Source organism: Rhinoderma darwinii, chromosome 9, assembly GCF_050947455.1.
Source record: "Rhinoderma darwinii isolate aRhiDar2 chromosome 9, aRhiDar2.hap1, whole genome shotgun sequence".
NCBI classification, from domain to species: domain Eukaryota; kingdom Metazoa; phylum Chordata; class Amphibia; order Anura; family Rhinodermatidae; genus Rhinoderma; species Rhinoderma darwinii.
In genome coordinates, this window is record NC_134695.1 from 76,874,567 (window position 1) to 76,895,956 (window position 21,390).

General features: G+C 44.2%; 1 protein-coding gene across 7 annotated transcripts in view; it reads right to left on the reverse strand.

Annotated features, from left to right (window-relative positions):
• Positions 1-21,390, reverse strand: part of SOX6 (SRY-box transcription factor 6) — a 481,651-nt gene that overhangs the window by 135,883 nt on the left and 324,378 nt on the right. For all 7 annotated transcript variants that reach the window (XM_075838210.1, XM_075838209.1, XM_075838211.1 and 4 more), the window contains exon 7: positions 17,811-17,983. In XM_075838210.1, coding sequence (XP_075694325.1) covers positions 17,811-17,983 — 173 coding nt within the window. The remainder of the gene's footprint in view (positions 1-17,810; positions 17,984-21,390) is intronic.

Here is a 21,390-nt window from a genome sequence, read left to right on the forward strand (position 1 = left end):
TACAGCAGTGATAAGAGGAGCGGCTGATATCAGTTACATATATAGATGTAAGGACTGGAGGATATAATAGTACAGCAGTGATATAAGAGGAGCGGCTGATATCAGTCACATATATAGATGTAAGGACTGGAGGATATAATAGTACAGCAGTGATAAGAGGAGCGGCTGATATCAGTCACATATATAGATGTAAGGACTGGAGGATATAATAGTACAGCAGTGATATAAGAGGAGCGGCTGATATCAGTCACATATATAGATGTAAGGACTGGAGGATATAATAGTACAGCAGTGTTATAAGGGGAGCGGCTGATATCAGTCACATATATAGATGTAAGGACTGGAGGATATAATAGTACAGCAGTGATATAAGAGGAGCGGCTGATATCACATATATAGATGTAAGGACTGGAGGATATAATAGTACAGCAGTGATATAAGAGGAGCGGCTGATACCAGTCACATATATAGATGTAAGGACTGGCGGATATAATAGTACAGCAGTGATATAAGAGGAGCGGCTGATATCAGTCACATATATAGATGTAAGGACTGGCGGATATAATAGTACAGCAGTGATATAAGAGGAGCGGCTGATATCAGTCACATATATAGATGTAAGGACTGGAGGATATAATAGTACAGCAGTGATATAAGAGGAGCGGCAGATATCAGTCACATATATAGATGTAAGGACTGGAGGATATAATAGTACAGCAGTGTTATAAGGGGAGCGGCTGATATCACATATATAGATGTAAGGACTGGAGGATATAATAGTACAGCAGTGATATAAGAGGAGCGACTGATATCACATATATAGATGTAAGGACTGGAGGATATAATAGTACAGCAGTGATATAAGAGGAGCGGCTGATACCAGTCACATATATAGATGTAAGGACTGGCGGATATAATAGTACAGCAGTGATATAAGAGGAGCGGCAGATATCAGTCACATATATAGATGTAAGGACTGGCGGATATAATAGTACAGCAGTGATATAAGAGGAGCGGCTGATATCAGACACATATATAGATGTAAGGACTGGAGGATATAATAGTACAGCAGTGATATAAGAGGAGCGGCTGATATCAGTCACATATATAGATGTAAGGACTGGAGGATATAATAGTACAGCAGTGTTATAAGGGGAGCGGCTGATATCAGTCACATATATAGATGTAAGGACTGGAGGATATAATAGTACAGCAGTGTTATAAGAGGAGCGGCTGATATCAGTCACATATATAGATGTAAGGACTGGAGGATATAATAGTACAGCAGTGATATAAGAGGAGCGGCTGATATCAGTCACATATATAGATGTAAGGACTGGAGGATATAATAGCACAGCAGTGATATAAGAGGAGCGGCCGATATCAGTCACATATATAGATGTAAGGACTGGAGGATATAATAGTACAGCAGTGATATAAGAGGAGCGGCCGATATCAGTCACATATATAGATGTAAGGACTGGAGGATATAATAGTACAGCAGTGATATAAGAGGAGCGGCTGATATCAGTCACATATATAGATGTAAGGACTGGGGGATATAATAGTACAGCAGTGATATAAGAGGAGCGGCTGATATCAGTCACATATATAGATGTAAGGACTGGAGGATATAATAGTACAGCAGTGATATAAGAGGAGCGGCTGATATCAGTCACATATATAGATGTAAGGATTGGAGGATATAATAGTACAGCAGTGATATAAGAGGAGCGGCTGATATCAGTCACATATATAGATGTGAGGACTGGAGGATATAATAGTACAGCAGTGATATAAGAGGAGCGGCTGATATCAGTCACATATATAGATGTAAGGACTGGAGGATATAATAGTACAGCAGTGATAAGAGGAGCGGCTGATATCAGTTACATATATAGATGTAAGGACTGGAGGATATAATAGTACAGCAGTGATATAAGAGGAGCGGCTGATATCAGTCACATATATAGATGTAAGGACTGGAGGATATAATAGTACAGCAGTGTTATAAGGGGAGCGGCTGATATCAGTCACATATATAGATGTAAGGACTGGAGGATATAATAGTACAGCAGTGATATAAGAGGAGCGGCTGATATCACATATATAGATGTAAGGACTGGAGTATATAATAGTACAGCAGTGATATAAGAGGAGCGGCTGATACCAGTCACATATATAGATGTAAGGACTGGCGGATATAATAGTACAGCAGTGATATAAGAGGAGCGGCTGATATCAGTCACATATATAGATGTAAGGACTGGCGGATATAATAGTACAGCAGTGATATAAGAGGAGCGGCTGATATCAGTCACATATATAGATGTAAGGACTGGAGGATATAATAGTACAGCAGTGATATAAGAGGAGCGGCAGATATCAGTCACATATATAGATGTAAGGACTGGAGGATATAATAGTACAGCAGTGTTATAAGGGGAGCGGCTGATATCACATATATAGATGTAAGGACTGGAGGATATAATAGTAGAGCAGTGATATAAGAGGAGCGGCTGATATCACATATATAGATGTAAGGACTGAAGGATATAATAGTACAGCAGTGATATAAGAGGAGCGGCTGATATCACATATATAGATGTATGGACTGGAGGATATAATAGTACAGCAGTGATATAAGAGGAGCGGCTGATACCAGTCACATATATAGATGTAAGGACTGGCGGATATAATAGTACAGCAGTGATATAAGAGGAGCGGCAGATATCAGTCACATATATAGATGTAAGGACTGGAGGATATAATAGTACAGCAGTGTTATAAGGGGAGCGGCTGATATCAGTCACATATATAGATGTAAGGACTGGAGGATATAATAGTACAGCAGTGTTATAAGAGGAGCGGCTGATATCAGTCACATATATAGATGTAAGGACTGGAGGATATAATAGTACAGCAGTGATATAAGAGGAGCGGCTGATATCAGTCACATATATAGATGTAAGGACTGGAGGATATAATAGTACAGCAGTGATATAAGAGGAGCGGCTGATATCAGTCACATATATAGATGTAAGGACTGGAGGATATAATAGCACAGCAGTGATATAAGAGGAGCGGCTGATATCAGTCACATATATAGATGTAAGGACTGGAGGATATAATAGCACAGCAGTGATATAAGAGGAGCGGCCGATATCAGTCACATATATAGATGTAAGGACTGGAGGATATAATAGTACAGCAGTGATATAAGAGGAGCGGCCGATATCAGTCACATATATAGATGTAAGGACTGGAGGATATAATAGTACAGCAGTGATATAAGAGGAGCGGCTGATATCAGTCACATATATAGATGTAAGGACTGGGGGATATAATAGTACAGCAGTGATATAAGAGGAGCGGCTGATATCAGTCACATATATAGATGTAAGGACTGGAGGATATAATAGTACAGCAGTGATAAGAGGAGCGGCTGATATCAGTTACATATATAGATGTAAGGACTGGAGGATATAATAGTACAGCAGTGATATAAGAGGAGCGGCTGATATCAGTCACATATATAGATGTAAGGACTGGAGGATATAATAGTACAGCAGTGTTATAAGGGGAGCGGCTGATATCAGTCACATATATAGATGTAAGGACTGGAGGATATAATAGTACAGCAGTGATATAAGAGGAGCGGCTGATATCACATATATAGATGTAAGGACTGGAGTATATAATAGTACAGCAGTGATATAAGAGGAGCGGCTGATACCAGTCACATATATAGATGTAAGGACTGGCGGATATAATAGTACAGCAGTGATATAAGAGGAGCGGCTGATATCAGTCACATATATAGATGTAAGGACTGGCGGATATAATAGTACAGCAGTGATATAAGAGGAGCGGCTGATATCAGTCACATATATAGATGTAAGGACTGGAGGATATAATAGTACAGCAGTGATATAAGAGGAGCGGCAGATATCAGTCACATATATAGATGTAAGGACTGGAGGATATAATAGTACAGCAGTGTTATAAGGGGAGCGGCTGATATCACATATATAGATGTAAGGACTGGAGGATATAATAGTAGAGCAGTGATATAAGAGGAGCGGCTGATATCACATATATAGATGTAAGGACTGAAGGATATAATAGTACAGCAGTGATATAAGAGGAGCGGCTGATATCACATATATAGATGTATGGACTGGAGGATATAATAGTACAGCAGTGATATAAGAGGAGCGGCTGATACCAGTCACATATATAGATGTAAGGACTGGCGGATATAATAGTACAGCAGTGATATAAGAGGAGCGGCAGATATCAGTCACATATATAGATGTAAGGACTGGAGGATATAATAGTACAGCAGTGTTATAAGGGGAGCGGCTGATATCAGTCACATATATAGATGTAAGGACTGGAGGATATAATAGTACAGCAGTGTTATAAGAGGAGCGGCTGATATCAGTCACATATATAGATGTAAGGACTGGAGGATATAATAGTACAGCAGTGATATAAGAGGAGCGGCTGATATCAGTCACATATATAGATGTAAGGACTGGAGGATATAATAGTACAGCAGTGATATAAGAGGAGCGGCTGATATCAGTCACATATATAGATGTAAGGACTGGAGGATATAATAGCACAGCAGTGATATAAGAGGAGCGGCTGATATCAGTCACATATATAGATGTAAGGACTGGAGGATATAATAGCACAGCAGTGATATAAGAGGAGCGGCCGATATCAGTCACATATATAGATGTAAGGACTGGAGGATATAATAGTACAGCAGTGATATAAGAGGAGCGGCCGATATCAGTCACATATATAGATGTAAGGACTGGAGGATATAATAGTACAGCAGTGATATAAGAGGAGCGGCTGATATCAGTCACATATATAGATGTAAGGACTGGAGGATATAATAGTACAGCAGTGATAAGAGGAGCGGCTGATATCAGTTACATATATAGATGTAAGGACTGGAGGATATAATAGTACAGCAGTGATATAAGAGGAGCGGCTGATATCAGTCACATATATAGATGTAAGGACTGGAGGATATAATAGTACAGCAGTGTTATAAGGGGAGCGGCTGATATCAGTCACATATATAGATGTAAGGACTGGAGGATATAATAGTACAGCAGTGATATAAGAGGAGCGGCTGATATCACATATATAGATGTAAGGACTGGAGTATATAATAGTACAGCAGTGATATAAGAGGAGCGGCTGATACCAGTCACATATATAGATGTAAGGACTGGCGGATATAATAGTACAGCAGTGATATAAGAGGAGCGGCTGATATCAGTCACATATATAGATGTAAGGACTGGCGGATATAATAGTACAGCAGTGATATAAGAGGAGCGGCTGATATCAGTCACATATATAGATGTAAGGACTGGAGGATATAATAGTACAGCAGTGATATAAGAGGAGCGGCTGATATCAGTCACATATATAGATGTAAGGACTGGAGGATATAATAATACAGCAGTGATATAAGAGGAGCGGCTGATACCAGTCACATATATAGATGTAAGGACTGGCGGATATAATAGTACAGCAGTGATATAAGAGGAGCGGCAGATATCAGTCACATATATAGATGTAAGGACTGGAGGATATAATAGTACAGCAGTGTTATAAGGGGAGCGGCTGATATCAGTCACATATATAGATGTAAGGACTGGAGGATATAATAGTACAGCAGTGTTATAAGAGGAGCGGCTGATATCAGTCACATATATAGATGTAAGGACTGGAGGATATAATAGTACAGCAGTGATATAAGAGGAGCGGCTGATATCAGTCACATATATAGATGTAAGGACTGGAGGATATAATAGTACAGCAGTGATATAAGAGGAGCGGCTGATATCAGTCACATATATAGATGTAAGGACTGGAGGATATAATAGCACAGCAGTGATATAAGAGGAGCGGCTGATATCAGTCACATATATAGATGTAAGGACTGGAGGATATAATAGCACAGCAGTGATATAAGAGGAGCGGCCGATATCAGTCACATATATAGATGTAAGGACTGGAGGATATAATAGTACAGCAGTGATATAAGAGGAGCGGCCGATATCAGTCACATATATAGATGTAAGGACTGGAGGATATAATAGTACAGCAGTGATATAAGAGGAGCGGCTGATATCAGTCACATATATAGATGTAAGGACTGGGGGATATAATAGTACAGCAGTGATATAAGAGGAGCGGCTGATATCAGTCACATATATAGATGTAAGGACTGGAGGATATAATAGTACAGCAGTGATAAGAGGAGCGGCTGATATCAGTTACATATATAGATGTAAGGACTGGAGGATATAATAGTACAGCAGTGATATAAGAGGAGCGGCTGATATCAGTCACATATATAGATGTAAGGACTGGAGGATATAATAGTACAGCAGTGTTATAAGGGGAGCGGCTGATATCAGTCACATATATAGATGTAAGGACTGGAGGATATAATAGTACAGCAGTGATATAAGAGGAGCGGCTGATATCACATATATAGATGTAAGGACTGGAGTATATAATAGTACAGCAGTGATATAAGAGGAGCGTCTGATACCAGTCACATATATAGATGTAAGGACTGGCGGATATAATAGTACAGCAGTGATATAAGAGGAGCGGCTGATATCAGTCACATATATAGATGTAAGGACTGGAGGATATAATAGTACAGCAGTGTTATAAGAGGAGCGGCTGATATCAGTCACATATATAGATGTAAGGACTGGAGGATATAATAGTACAGCAGTGATATAAGAGGAGCGGCTGATATCAGTCACATATATAGATGTAAGGACTGGAGGATATAATAATACAGCAGTGATATAAGAGGAGCGGCTGATATCAGTCACATATATAGATGTAAGGACTGGAGGATATAATAGTACAGCCGTGATATAAGAGGAGCGGCTGATATCAGTCACATATATAGATGTAAGGACTGGAGGATATAATGGTACAGCCGTGATATAAGAGGAGCGGCTGATATCAGTCACATATATAGATGTAAGGACTGGAGGATATAATAGTACAGCAGTGATATGAGGAGCGGCTGATATCAGTCACATATATAGATGTAAGGACTGGAGGATATAATAGTACAGCAGTGTTTGGGCATGACCACACGTGGCGGATTTCCTCCGCAACTGTCCGCATCAATGCCGCACAGAATCTGCGTTGCAGATTCTGCTGCGGATCTGCACAAAATGTGCAGTAAATTGATGCGGACTAGCTGCTGCGGACTGCGGTAAAAGTACTTCCCTTCTCCCTATTCAGTGCAGGATAGAGAGAAGGGACAGCACTTTCCCTTGTGTAAGTCAAAGAAATTCATACTTACCGCCCGTTGTCTTGTTGACGCGTCCCTCCTTCGGCATCCAGCCCGATCTCCCTGGATGACGCGGCAGTCCATGTGACCGCTGCAGCCTGTTATTAGCCTGTGATTGGCTGCAGCCGTCACTTAGACTGAAACGTCATACTGGGAGGCCGGACTGGAGACAGAAGCAGGGAGTTCTCGGTAAGTATGAACTTTTATTTTTTTACAGGTTGCTGTATATTGGGATCGGTAGTCACTGTCCCGGGTGCAGAAACAGTTACTGCCGATCGCTTAACTCTTTCAGCACCCTGGACAGTGACTATTTACTGACGTCTCCTAGCAACGCTCCCGTCATTACGGGAGCCCCATTGACTTCCTCAGTCTGGCTGTAGACCTAGAAATACATAGGTCCAGCCAGAATGAAGAAATGTCAAGTTAAAAAAGCAAGACGGATCCGCAGCCACATAACATGTGCATGACAGCTGCGGACTTCATTGCGGAACTTAGAATCTCCATTGAAGTCAATGGAGAAATTCCGCCATGAGTCCGCCACTGCTCCGCAACAGACAGAGCATGCTGCGGACACCAAATTCCGCTCCGCAGCCTATGCTCCGCAGCGGAATTTTACGCCTCGTCTAAACAAACACTGCTAAATTAAAGTGTAAGTCAATGGACAAACGGCTCCGCTGCGGATTAACGCTGCGGAGTGTCCGCAGCGGAATTTAAGTGAAATTCCGCCACGTGTGAACCCAGCCTTATAAGAGGAGCGGCTGATATCAGTCACATATATAGATGTAAGGACTGGAGGATATAATAGTACAGCAGTGTTATAAGAGGAGCGGCTGATATCAGTCACATATATAGATGTAAGGACTGGAGGATATAATAGTACAGCAGTGATATAAGAGGAGCAGCTGATATCAGTCACATATATAGATGTAAGGACTGGAGGATATAATAGTACAGCAGTGTTATAAGAGGAGCGGCTGATATCAGTCACATATATAGATGTAAGGACTGGAGGATATAATAGTACAGCAGTGTTATAAGAGGAGCGGCTGATATCAGTCACATATATAGATGTAAGGACTGGAGGATATAATAGTACAGCAGCGTTATAAGAGGAGCGGCTGATATCAGTCACATATATAGATGTAAGGACTGGAGGATATAATAGTACAGCAGTGATATAAGAGGAGCGGCTGATATCAGTCACATATATAGATGTAAGGACTGGAGGATATAATAGTACAGCAGTGATATAAGAGGAGCGGCTGATATCAGTCACATATGTAGATGTAAGGACTGGAGGATATAATAGTACAGCAGTGATATAAGAGGAGCGGCTGATATCAGTCACATATATAGATGTAAGGACTGGAGGATATAATAGTACAGCAGTGATATAAGAGGAGCAGCTGATATCAGTCACATATATAGATGTAAGGACTGGAGGATATAATAGTACAGCAGTGATATAAGAGGAGCGGCTGATATCAGTCACATATATAGATGTAAGGACTGGAGGATATAATAGTACAGCAGTGATATAAGAGGAGCGGCTGATATCAGTCACATATATAGATGTAAGGACTGGAGGATATAATAGTACAGCAGTGATATAAGAGGAGCGGCTGATATCAGTCACATATATAGATGTAAGGACTGGAGGATATAATAGTACAGCAGTGATATAAGAGGAGCGGCTGATATCAGTCACATATAGAAGGTTCTCAGCACTGGAGATATGTGATATAAAGAAGGGATTATGGGGGAGGGGAGGTTTTTACACCTCCTGTCACTCATCCCATTGAAGAATCCTACAGTCACCCGCTTCCCAGTTGAACTGGCTGATAACTAGAAGCAACAGATTGTATTCACCAGTACTACAGTCAGCCTTTAGGGATAGTGTCCCTTTAAATGGCTGATTGCGTTCCCTTGACGTGTGGTTAAAAATCGCATAGGAGAAAATGCTTGTGTGTCTACCACAATTTTCTGCATTTTTCAATGCGGTTGCCGTTAAAAACGGGCAATTTTTCAGATGCAGTTTTATGTTTTGGTTGTTGAACTTCCACTAAGAGACATAAGAGTTTATATACCAAAGCAAAAAAAACGCAGGTTTAATAACACAACAAAACTGCACAGTGTGAACCCAGTCTAAAACATAAAAACAGCCTCTTTTCAGGGTCACACGTTTATTCATTATGAAGCGCTGGACCCCAGCGCTTCAAGAGAACAGTCCTGACCACTGAGCCACCATGCTGCAAGAGAACAGTACTGACCACTGAGCCACCATGCTGCAAGAGAACAGTACTGACCACTGAGCCACCATGCTGCAAAAGAACAGTACTGACCACTGAGCCAGTGTGCTACAAGAGAACAGTGCTGACCACTGAGCCACCATGCTGCAAGAGAACAGTACTGACCACTGAGCCACCTTGCTGCAAAAGAACAGTGCTGACCACTGAGCCACCATGCTGCAAGAGAACAGTACTGACTACTGAGCCACCATGCTGCAAGAGAACAGTGCTGACCACTGAGCCACCATGCTGCAAGAGAACAGTACTGACCACTGAGCCACCATGCTGCAAGAGAACAGTCCTGACCACTGAGCCACCTTGCTGCAAAAGAACAGTGCTGACCACTGAGCCACCATGCTGCAAGAGAACAGTACTGACTACTGAGCCACCATGCTGCAAGAGAACAGTGCTGACCACTGAGCCACCATGCTGCAAGAGAACAGTACTGACCACTGAGCCACCATGCTGCAAGAGAACAGTTCTGACCACTGAGCCACCATACTGCAAGGGAACAGTACTGACCACTGAGCCACCATACTGCATGAGAACAGTGCTGTCCACTGAGCCACCATACTGCAAGAGAACAGTACTGACCACTGAGCCACCATACTGCATGAGAACAGTACTGACCACTGAGCCACCATGCTGCAAGAGAACAGTACTGACCACTGAGCCATCATACTGCAAGAGAACAGTGCTGACCACTGAGCCCCCATACTGCATGAGAACAGTGCTGACCACTGAGCTACCATACTGCAAGAGAATAGTACTGACCACTGAGCCACCATACTGCATGAGAACAGTACTGACCACTGAGACACCATACTGCATGAGAACAGTACTGACCACTGAGCCACCATACTACAAGAGAACAGTACTGACCACTGAGCCACCATACTGCAAGAGAACATTACTGACCACTGAGCCACCATACTGCATGAGAACAGTACTGACCACTGAGACACCATACTGCATGAGAACAGTACTGACCACTGAGCCACCATACTGCATGAGAACAGTGCTTAGAACTGAGCCACCATACTGCATGAGAACAGTGCTGAGAACTGAGCCACCATATTGCAAGAGAACAGTACTGACCACTGAGCCACCATATTGCAAGAGAACAGTACTGACCACTGAGCCAGCATGCTGCAAGAGAACAGTACTGACCACTGAGCCAGTGTGCTGCAAAAGAACAGTACTGACCACTGAGCCACCATACTGCAAGAGAACAGTACTGACCACTGAGCCAGTGTACTGCAAGAGAACAGTACTGACCACTGAGCCACCATACTGCAAGAGAACAGTACTGACCACTGAGCCAGTGTGCTGTAAAAGAACAGTACTGACCACTGAGCCAGTGTGCTACAAGAGAACAGTACTGACCACTGAGCCACCATACTGCAAGAGAACAGTACTGACCACTGAGCCAGTGTGCTGCAAAAGAACAGTACTGACCACTGAGCCACCATGCTGCAAGAGAACAGTACTGACCACTGAGCCAGTGTGCTGCAAAAGAACAGTACTGACCACTGAGCCAGTGTGCTACAAGAGAACAGTACTGACCACTGAGCCACCATACTGCAAGAGAACAGTACTGACCACTGAGCCAGTGTGCTGCAAAATAACAGTACTGACTACTGAGCCACCATGCTGCAAGAGAACAGTGCTGACCACTGAGCCACCATGCTGCAAGAGAACAGTACTGACCACTGAGCCACCATGCTGCAAGAGAACAGTCCTGACCACTGAGCCACCTTGCTGCAAAAGAACAGTGCTGACCACTGAGCCACCATGCTGCAAGAGAACAGTACTGACTACTGAGCCACCATGCTGCAAGAGAACAGTGCTGACCACTGAGCCACCATGCTGCAAGAGAACAGTACTGACCACTGAGCCACCATGCTGCAAGAGAACAGTTCTGACCACTGAGCCACCATACTGCAAGGGAACAGTACTGACCACTGAGCCACCATACTGCATGAGAACAGTGCTGTCCACTGAGCCACCATACTGCAAGAGAACAGTACTGACCACTGAGCCACCATACTGCATGAGAACAGTACTGACCACTGAGCCACCATGCTGCAAGAGAACAGTACTGACCACTGAGCCATCATACTGCAAGAGAACAGTGCTGACCACTGAGCCCCCATACTGCATGAGAACAGTGCTGACCACTGAGCTACCATACTGCAAGAGAATAGTACTGACCACTGAGCCACCATACTGCATGAGAACAGTACTGACCACTGAGACACCATACTGCATGAGAACAGTACTGACCACTGAGCCACCATACTACAAGAGAACAGTACTGACCACTGAGCCACCATACTGCAAGAGAACATTACTGACCACTGAGCCACCATACTGCATGAGAACAGTACTGACCACTGAGACACCATACTGCATGAGAACAGTACTGACCACTGAGCCACCATACTGCATGAGAACAGTGCTGAGAACTGAGCCACCATACTGCATGAGAACAGTGCTGAGAACTGAGCCACCATATTGCAAGAGAACAGTACTGACCACTGAGCCACCATATTGCAAGAGAACAGTACTGACCACTGAGCCAGCATGCTGCAAGAGAACAGTACTGACCACTGAGCCAGTGTGCTGCAAAAGAACAGTACTGACCACTGAGCCACCATACTGCAAGAGAACAGTACTGACCACAGAGCCACCATGCTGCAAGAGAACAGTACTGACCACTGAGCCAGTGTACTGCAAGAGAACAGTACTGACCACTGAGCCACCATACTGCAAGAGAACAGTACTGACCACTGAGCCAGTGTGCTGTAAAAGAACAGTACTGACCACTGAGCCAGTGTGCTACAAGAGAACAGTACTGACCACTGAGCCACCATACTGCAAGAGAACAGTACTGACCACTGAGCCAGTGTGCTGCAAAAGAACAGTACTGACCACTGAGCCACCATGCTGCAAGAGAACAGTACTGACCACTGAGCCAGTGTGCTGCAAAAGAACAGTACTGACCACTGAGCCAGTGTGCTACAAGAGAACAGTACTGACCACTGAGCCACCATACTGCAAGAGAACAGTACTGACCACTGAGCCAGTGTGCTGCAAAATAACAGTGCTGACCACTGAGCCACCATGCTGCAAGAGAACAATAATGACCACTGAGCCTTCATGCTACAAGAGAATAGTGCTAACCACTGAGCCACCGTATTGCCCCATGTGACACAGGGGCAATTAGGGTAAGATCACAAGGTGTGGCAGCCATTAGATGTGCGGCCATCCTTTACCGCATGGGAGCGTGGTATCGGTCACCACCCGGTGTAGCCTTCCCCTCAACAAAGAACCTGCCCCTGGAAGATCTGTCTAGGGGGTGAAGAGATCGGACAAGCAATGATTTCCCTGCAGCGGGACTTTTCCAGGGAGGAATTGGATCTATAAACAGATATATCCGGACTGCGTGTACTGCCCAATCTGACCGTGTCCTGTCTCCCCACCTGACGCTAAACCTCCCTGGGATCTGTTTAACCCCTGAGCTGCCGCGGCGCTCCTGGGTCTGGGCCGTCTGTCAGGCAGGCGGTGCAGTAACGCTGGATTATCACACACCAGATGTGACATCAATTACACAATGAATAATGTAGCGATTGCCTGAGGAGGTTGTAACAAAGATCAGCAGCGTTTCTAGATTTCACTCAGCAGAACTTATGATTGGCAGCTGGAAATGAGCCAAATCTGCATTAAACGCTTACAAAATGCCAACGCTTAGAAGCGAGCGTCTCCGTGCGAGCAAGAGACGGCGCAGACTGGAAAAGCACAATCAGAGCGCAGACATCGCCCACATCTAAAGAGGAGGGACAGGACACAGGGGCTCATCCCTCACAATATGCACCTTTACTAAATGACCCCTTTATTAGGGACCCCATCTAGTGGCGGGTTGGAGCTCCATTGGCCTTCAGAAATTTGGCGTGCCATAGGTTCCGCCAGGTGGCATCATCGTTCTGCAGGAATATTGGCCATGTGGGCAGGATCACCTCTCGCAGTAAAGTGTCTTCTGCCATCAGGTAAACACCTGCCATGGAGGATGATCATGGTCGATCACAATGCTCGGGTAACTCCTACTGTTCAACCGTCCATCCACCGGTATCAGAGGAGCCCGGGGGTGCCAAGAAATCATCCCCCACCATTACTGCACCAGCCGGAACTGTTCACACCTGACGGATTCATCCATTCATGCTGCAAATTCTGACCCTCCCATCCGCATGGTGCCACAGAGATCTGGATTCATCTGACCGGCTGATGTGTCCGCTCTGCTCCGTGACGTCATTTTTGGCTCTTTTGCCCACTGGAGTCTCGTCTTCCTGTATCGCTCAGACAGTAATGGCGCTGGAGCTGGCCGTCCGCTGTTATGGTCCACTCATGCTGAGGAACGACGAGTTGTGCGTCCGAATATAAGACAAAAGTTCACAGCAGCAGAAGAACACATATAGGAGTGCAAAGCCCAACAGGACTGGATGCAGCCGTCCCCCACAACGCAAAGCAAGACAAAGCAGGGCAGCACATCCAAAGGGGACTATTTCTTCACCCATGCCACGTTTCATGCTTGAGAAAGGCTCTGAGGAGCTGGCACGTGGCACGGGTGAAGAAATAGTCCCTTTTGCATGTGCTGCCCTGCCTTGTCTTGGTTTGCGTTGACCTGTTAGTTGGAGCTCCAGCGTTGCATTTGGCTGCGGTTTTCGTGACTGTGCGCCGCGAGGTTGTGAAATCCTAGCCCCGGCTGGCCTAGCGCTGATGACCAGGCCTCCTTCCCAGACGCTCCGATTCTTCCATTCTAATGTGGAGTCACACTGAGACTGATCCATGGAAAACTCACTGGATTTGATACTGAATTGGGTTCTCGTGTCGAATATCCACACCGGGAAGCGCCAATCGTGGAAGGGCCAGTGTCTCTAATAAAGTGGCCACTGTGTGTAAATATATATATACACTGCGCCAATTCAGCTCCGGCCGCCTTCTCTTGATCTAAGCATGGCGGCTGAGAAGCTACAATATTGTGACCGGTCATCATCGTACCTGGCGTCAGGTTGTCCCCCTCCCAGAATATCATGCAGGATGTTTAATACATAACACAGTCGCCACTGCTGCATCACACAAAGCTTAGACCCACAGAGAACTGTCTGACACAGTACATACAATCTATTGTTCTCTGTTATCAGACATGTCAGGCAGGGAAGAGGCTGACTGTAGTGTTCATCAATGAGATGAGTGACAGGAATGGTAGCCACCTCCCCTCCCCCATGATCACTACTTTATGTTGCATATCTCTATGTGACGGATATCATCTCCATATAACGCTCCAGCACTATTATAAGCTCCAGGCTATAGGGTTGCAGACATTGATGTGTTTCAGGACAATGGGGCAGATGTATAAACACTATATTTGTGAAGCTCCAGCATCCATGTGTGAATGTGACGGAGCAGTGTGCGCGGCTCCAGCGGTCGTCTATGTGACACATTAGCGTTGTTTTAAGCCGGTGCGAGGGGCATACTACACGCTACACTGTGTCAGCGCTCCGACTGTTCGCCACTATTACTACATCTCTCACGACGGGTCTATCGATCACTTTTCAGAACAGCAAGCGATAATAATGCGGACACGTCGAGGACATAAGGAGAGGCCTGAGCGCTGCCCGCCGGCTGTCCAGCACATGCCTGTGACCGCAGTGGTGGCTGCCGCCTTCATAGCCCCATGTGTTCATCTCCTGCTTATTATTTGCTGCTGGATGGGCTACATGATCGCTTCATTGAGCATAACAACCTAGTTTTAAGTGTCATTTAATTTTCATTTTGAAATATAATTACTAAGTGTTCGCTGTAAGATATCACTCGTCTGCAAATGTGTCAAGATTAATTTGTGCTGGCTTATTCACAAGTGTCAATAGTTAATTACTGTATCGTCTCTGGATGGCAGGACGACATCCTGACTCCACAACTCCCTCTATGTCAATTCCTTCATTTGGGGATCAGCCGCCGTCGTCCTCCACGTGGACACATCCTGAGGCCCCATAAAAGTCGTATCTCATTAGAAGCAGCGGAGCGTGCCCTGCGCTAAAATACTTTTTAAATTAAAAGATAATTCTGGTAATAATGTCAGATTCTTAAAAAATGCACATTAATTTGAGGTCTGTCTGATGTAATGCTCAGGGGTCCGCTGTTTGCTGGCATTGTTGTTACAAATGACGGTACTGCGGGACGCTCGTCAGTGCCGCAGCGCAGGAATTAAATATTATCTCTATATATTTTGTTTCCCATAAGAGATTGTTTAAAGTTTACTGATCTTCTTCTCTTGGAGGTTTGGAAAGATGAAAAGAAAGTGAAAAAAAACCACTAACAGAAATAATGGAATGATTGACAGGAGGAGATGGCGGCAGAGTGGCGCCCTCATTTGTGATTTAACCCATTCTGTTGTGGCTGGAGAGGGGTTTGTGTATAATGCAGAGTCACCCTTCACAGAGAGACATGTGACTCCTGCATTACACTGTGTACGGGGCAGTACAGGGAGAACATGTGACTCCTGCATTACACTGTGCACGGGGCAGTACAGGGAGGACATGTGACTCCTGCATTACACTGTGTACAGGGCAGTACAGGGAGGACACGTGACTCCTGCATTACACTGTGTACGGGGCAGTACAGGGGGAACATGTGACTCCTGCATTACACTGTGCACGGGGCAGTACAGGGAGGACATATGACTCCTGCATTACACTGTGTACGGGGCAGTACAGGTAGGACATGTAACTCCTGTATTACTCTGTGTACGGGGCAGTACAGGGAGGACATGTGACTCCTGCATTACACTGTGTACAGGGCAGTACAGGGAGGACACGTGACTCCTGCATTACACTGTGTACGGGGCAGTACAGGGAGAACATGTGAATCCTGCATTACACTGTGCACGGGGCAGTACAGGGAGGACATGTGACTCCTGCATTACACTGTGTACAGGGCAGTACAGGGAGGACACGTGACTCCTGCATTACATTGTGTACGGGGCAGTATAGGGAGGACATATGACTCCTGCATTACACTGTGTACGGGGCAGTACAGGGAGGACATGTGACTCCTGCATTACACTGTGTATGGGGCAGTACAGGGAGGACACGTGACTCCTGCATTACATTGTGTACGGGGCAGTACAGGGAGGACATATGACTCCTGCATTACACTGTGTACGGGGCAGTACAGGGAGGACATATGACTCCTGCATTACACTGTGTACGGGGCAGTACAGGGAGGACATATGACTCCTGCATTACACTGTGTACGGGGCAGTACAGGGAGGACATATGACTCCTGCATTACACTGTGTACGGGGCAGTATAGGGAGGACATATGACTCCTGCATTACACTGTGTACGGGGCAGTACAGGGAGGACATGTGGCTCCTGCATTACACTGTGTACGGGGCAATACAGGGAGGACACGTAACTCCTGCATTACACTGTGTACGGGGCAGTACAGGGAGGACATGTGACTCCTGCATTACACTGTGTACGGGGCAGTACAGGTAGGACATGTAACTCCTGTATTACTCTGTGTACGGGGCAGTACAGGGTGGACATGTGACTCCTGCATTACACTGTGTACGGGGCAGTACAGGGAGGACATGTGACTCCTGCATTACACTGTGTACGGGGCAGTACAGGGAGGACATGTGACTCCTGCATTACACTGTGTACGGGGCAGTACAGGGAGGACATGTGACTCCTGCATTACACTGTGTACGGGGCAGTACAGGGTGGACATGTGACTCCTGTATTACACTGTGTACGGGGCAGTACAGGGAGGACATGTGACTCCTGCATTACACTGTGTACGGGGCAGTACAGGGTGGACATGTGACTCCTGCATTACACTGTGTACGGGGCAGCACAGGGAGGACATGTGACTCCTGCATTACACTGTGTACGGGGCAGTACAGGGAGGACATGTGATTCCTGCATTACACTGTGTACGGGGCAGTACAGGGAGGACATGTGACTCCTGTATTACACTGTGTATGGGGCACTTCAATGTGGACATGTCACCCAGGCGTTAAACCCCATATGGGATAATTTGGGGTAAAGGAAAATTCCTAAGATACTAGACGCATTTTTCCCACCAGGGTCACTCACCTGTTCTTGCTGCTGTCGCGCTAGGTCCATTTGCTGTCGCTGCTTTTCTATTTGGGAAGCAGCCAGTTTTTTCTGCTCATCATGTGCGGCCAGAAGCTGCTCTCGTAGGCTGATCAGCTGCGTTATCATGGTGGAGAGTTGTCGCTCTTTTTCTGCTAGGCTTTCCGGGGTTCCTGGACGAAAGATACAAAACCAGAAAAGCTTTGTCATAAATGTAAGATGTAGAATATAAAGTGTAAAAATAACAGAACAAAAATCCTGAGAACCACAAGATCATATGAGTTACTATTAATAAGCAGTAATATGATAGCTGTATAATATAACTGATATCTGGAGAGCGGTGATGTCACTGCTGTATAATATAACTTATATCTGGAGAGCGGTGATGTCACTGCTGTATAATATAACTTATATCTGGAGAGCGGTGATGTCACTGCTGTATAATATAACTGATATCTGGAGAGCGGTGATGTCACTGCTGTATAATATAACTTATATCTGGAGAGCGGTGATGTCACTGCTGTATAATATAACTTATATCTGGAGAGCGGTGATGTCACTGCTGTATAATATAACTTATATCTGGAGAGCGGTGATGTCACTGCTGTATAATATAACTGATATCTGGAGAGCGGTGATGTCACTGCTGTATAATATATCTTATATCTGGAGAGCGGTGATGTCACTGCTGTATAATATAACTTATATCTGGAGAGCGGTGATGTCACTGCTGTATAATATAACTGATATCTGGAGAGCGGTGATGTCACTGCTGTATAATATAACTGATATCTGGAGAGCGGTGATGTCACTGCTGTATAATATAACTGATATCTGGAGAGCGGTGATGTCACTGCTGTATAATATAACTGATATCTGGAGAGCGGTGATGTCACTGCTGTATAATATAACTGATATCTGGAGAGTGGTGATGTCACTGCTGTATAATATAACTGATATCTGGAGAGTGGTGATGTCACTGCTGTATAATATAACTGATGTCACTGCTGTATAATATAACTGATATCTGGAGAGCAGTGATGTCACTGCTGTATAATATAACTTATATCTGGAGAGCGGTGATGTCACTGCTGTATAATATAACGGATATCTGGAGAGCGGTGATGTCACTGCTGTATAATATAACTGATATCTGGAGAGCGGTGATGTCACTGCTGTATAATATATCTTATATCTGGAGAGTGGTGATGTCACTGCTGTGTAATATAACTTATATCTGGAGAGCGGTGATGTCACTGCTGTATAATATAACTGATATCTGGAGAGCGGTGATGTCACTGCTGTATAATATAACTTATATCTGGAGAGCGGTGATGTCACTGCTGTATAATATAACTGATATCTGGAGAGCGGGGATGTCACTGCTGTATAATATAATATATCTGGAGAGCGGTGATGTCACTACTGTATAATATAACTGATATCTGGAGAGCGGGGATGTCACTGCTGTATAATATAACTGATATCTGGAGAGAGGTGATGTCACGGCTGTATATATATATATCTGATATCTGGAGAGCGGTGATGTCACTGCTGTATAATATAACTGACATCTGGAGAGCGGTGATGTCACTGCTGTATAATATAACTTATATCTGGAGAGCGGTGATGTCACTGCTGTATAATATAACTGATATCTGGAGAGCGGGGATGTCACTGCTGTATAATATAATATATCTGGAGAGCGGTGATGTCACTGCTGTATAATATAACTGATATCTGGAGAGCGGTGATGTCACTGCTGTATAATATAATATATCTGGGAAACGGTGATGTCACTGCTGTATAATATAATATATCTGGGGAGCGGTGATGTCACTGCTGTATAATATAGCTTATATCTGGCGGGCGGTGATGTCACTGCTGTATAATATAACTGATATCTGGAGAGCGGTGATGTCACTGCTGTATAATATAACTTATATCTGGAGAGCGGTGATGTCACTGCTGTATAATATAACTTATATCTGGAGAGCGGTGATGTCACTGCTGTATAATATAACTTATATCTGGAGAGCGGTGATGTCACTGCTGTATAATATAACTGATATCTGGAGAGCGGTGATGTCACTGCTGTATAATATATCTTATATCTGGAGAGCGGTGATGTCACTGCTGTATAATATAACTTATATCTGGAGAGCGGTGATGTCACTGCTGTATAATATAACTGATATCTGGAGAGCGGTGATGTCACTGCTGTATAATATAACTGATATCTGGAGAGCGGTGATGTCACTGCTGTATAATATAACTGATATCTGGAGAGCGGTGATGTCACTGCTGTATAATATAACTGATATCTGGAGAGCGGTGATGTCACTGCTGTATAATATAACTGATATCTGGAGAGTGGTGATGTCACTGCTGTATAATATAACTGATATCTGGAGAGTGGTGATGTCACTGCTGTATAATATAACTGATGTCACTGCTGTATAATATAACTGATATCTGGAGAGCAGTGATGTCACTGCTGTATAATATAACTTATATCTGGAGAGCGGTGATGTCACTGCTGTATAATATAACGGATATCTGGAGAGCGGTGATGTCACTGCTGTATAATATAACTGATATCTGGAGAGCGGTGATGTCACTGCTGTATAATATATCTTATATCTGGAGAGTGGTGATGTCACTGCTGTGTAATATAACTTATATCTGGAGAGCGGTGATGTCACTGCTGTATAATATAACTGATATCTGGAGAGCGGTGATGTCACTGCTGTATAATATAACTTATATCTGGAGAGCGGTGATGTCACTGCTGTATAATGTAACTGATATCTGGAGAGCTGTGATGTCACTGCTGTATAATATAATATATCTGGAGAGCGGTGATGTCATTGCTGTATAATATAACTGATATCTGGAGAGCGGTGATGTCACTGCTGTATAATATATCTTATATCTGGAGAGCGGTGATGTTACTGCTGTATAATATAACTGATATCTGGAGTGCGGTGATGTCACTGCTGTATAATATATCTTATATCTGTAGAGCGGTGATGTTACTGCTGTATAATATTACTGATATCTGGAGAGCGGTGATGTCACTGCTGTATAATATAACTGATATCTGGAGGGCAGTGATGTCACTACTGTATAATATATCTTATATCTGGAGAGCGGTGATGTCACTGCTGTATAATATTACTGATATCTGGAGGGCGGTGATGTCACTGCTGTATAATATATCTGGAGAGCGGTGATGTCACTGCTGTATAATATAACTTATATCTGGAGAGCGGTGATGTCACTGCTGTATAATATTACTGATATCTGGAGAGCGGTGATGTCACTGCTGTATAATATAACTTATATCTGGAGAGCGGTGATGTCACTGCTGTATAATATAACTGATATCTGGAGGGCAGTGATGTCACTACTGTATAATATATCTTATATCTGGAGAGCGGTGATGTCACTGCTGTATAATATTACTGATATCTGGAGGGCGGTGATGTCACTGCTGTATAATATATCTGGAGAGCGGTGATGTCACTGCTGTATAATATAACTTATATATGCAGAGCGGTGATGTCACTGCTGTATA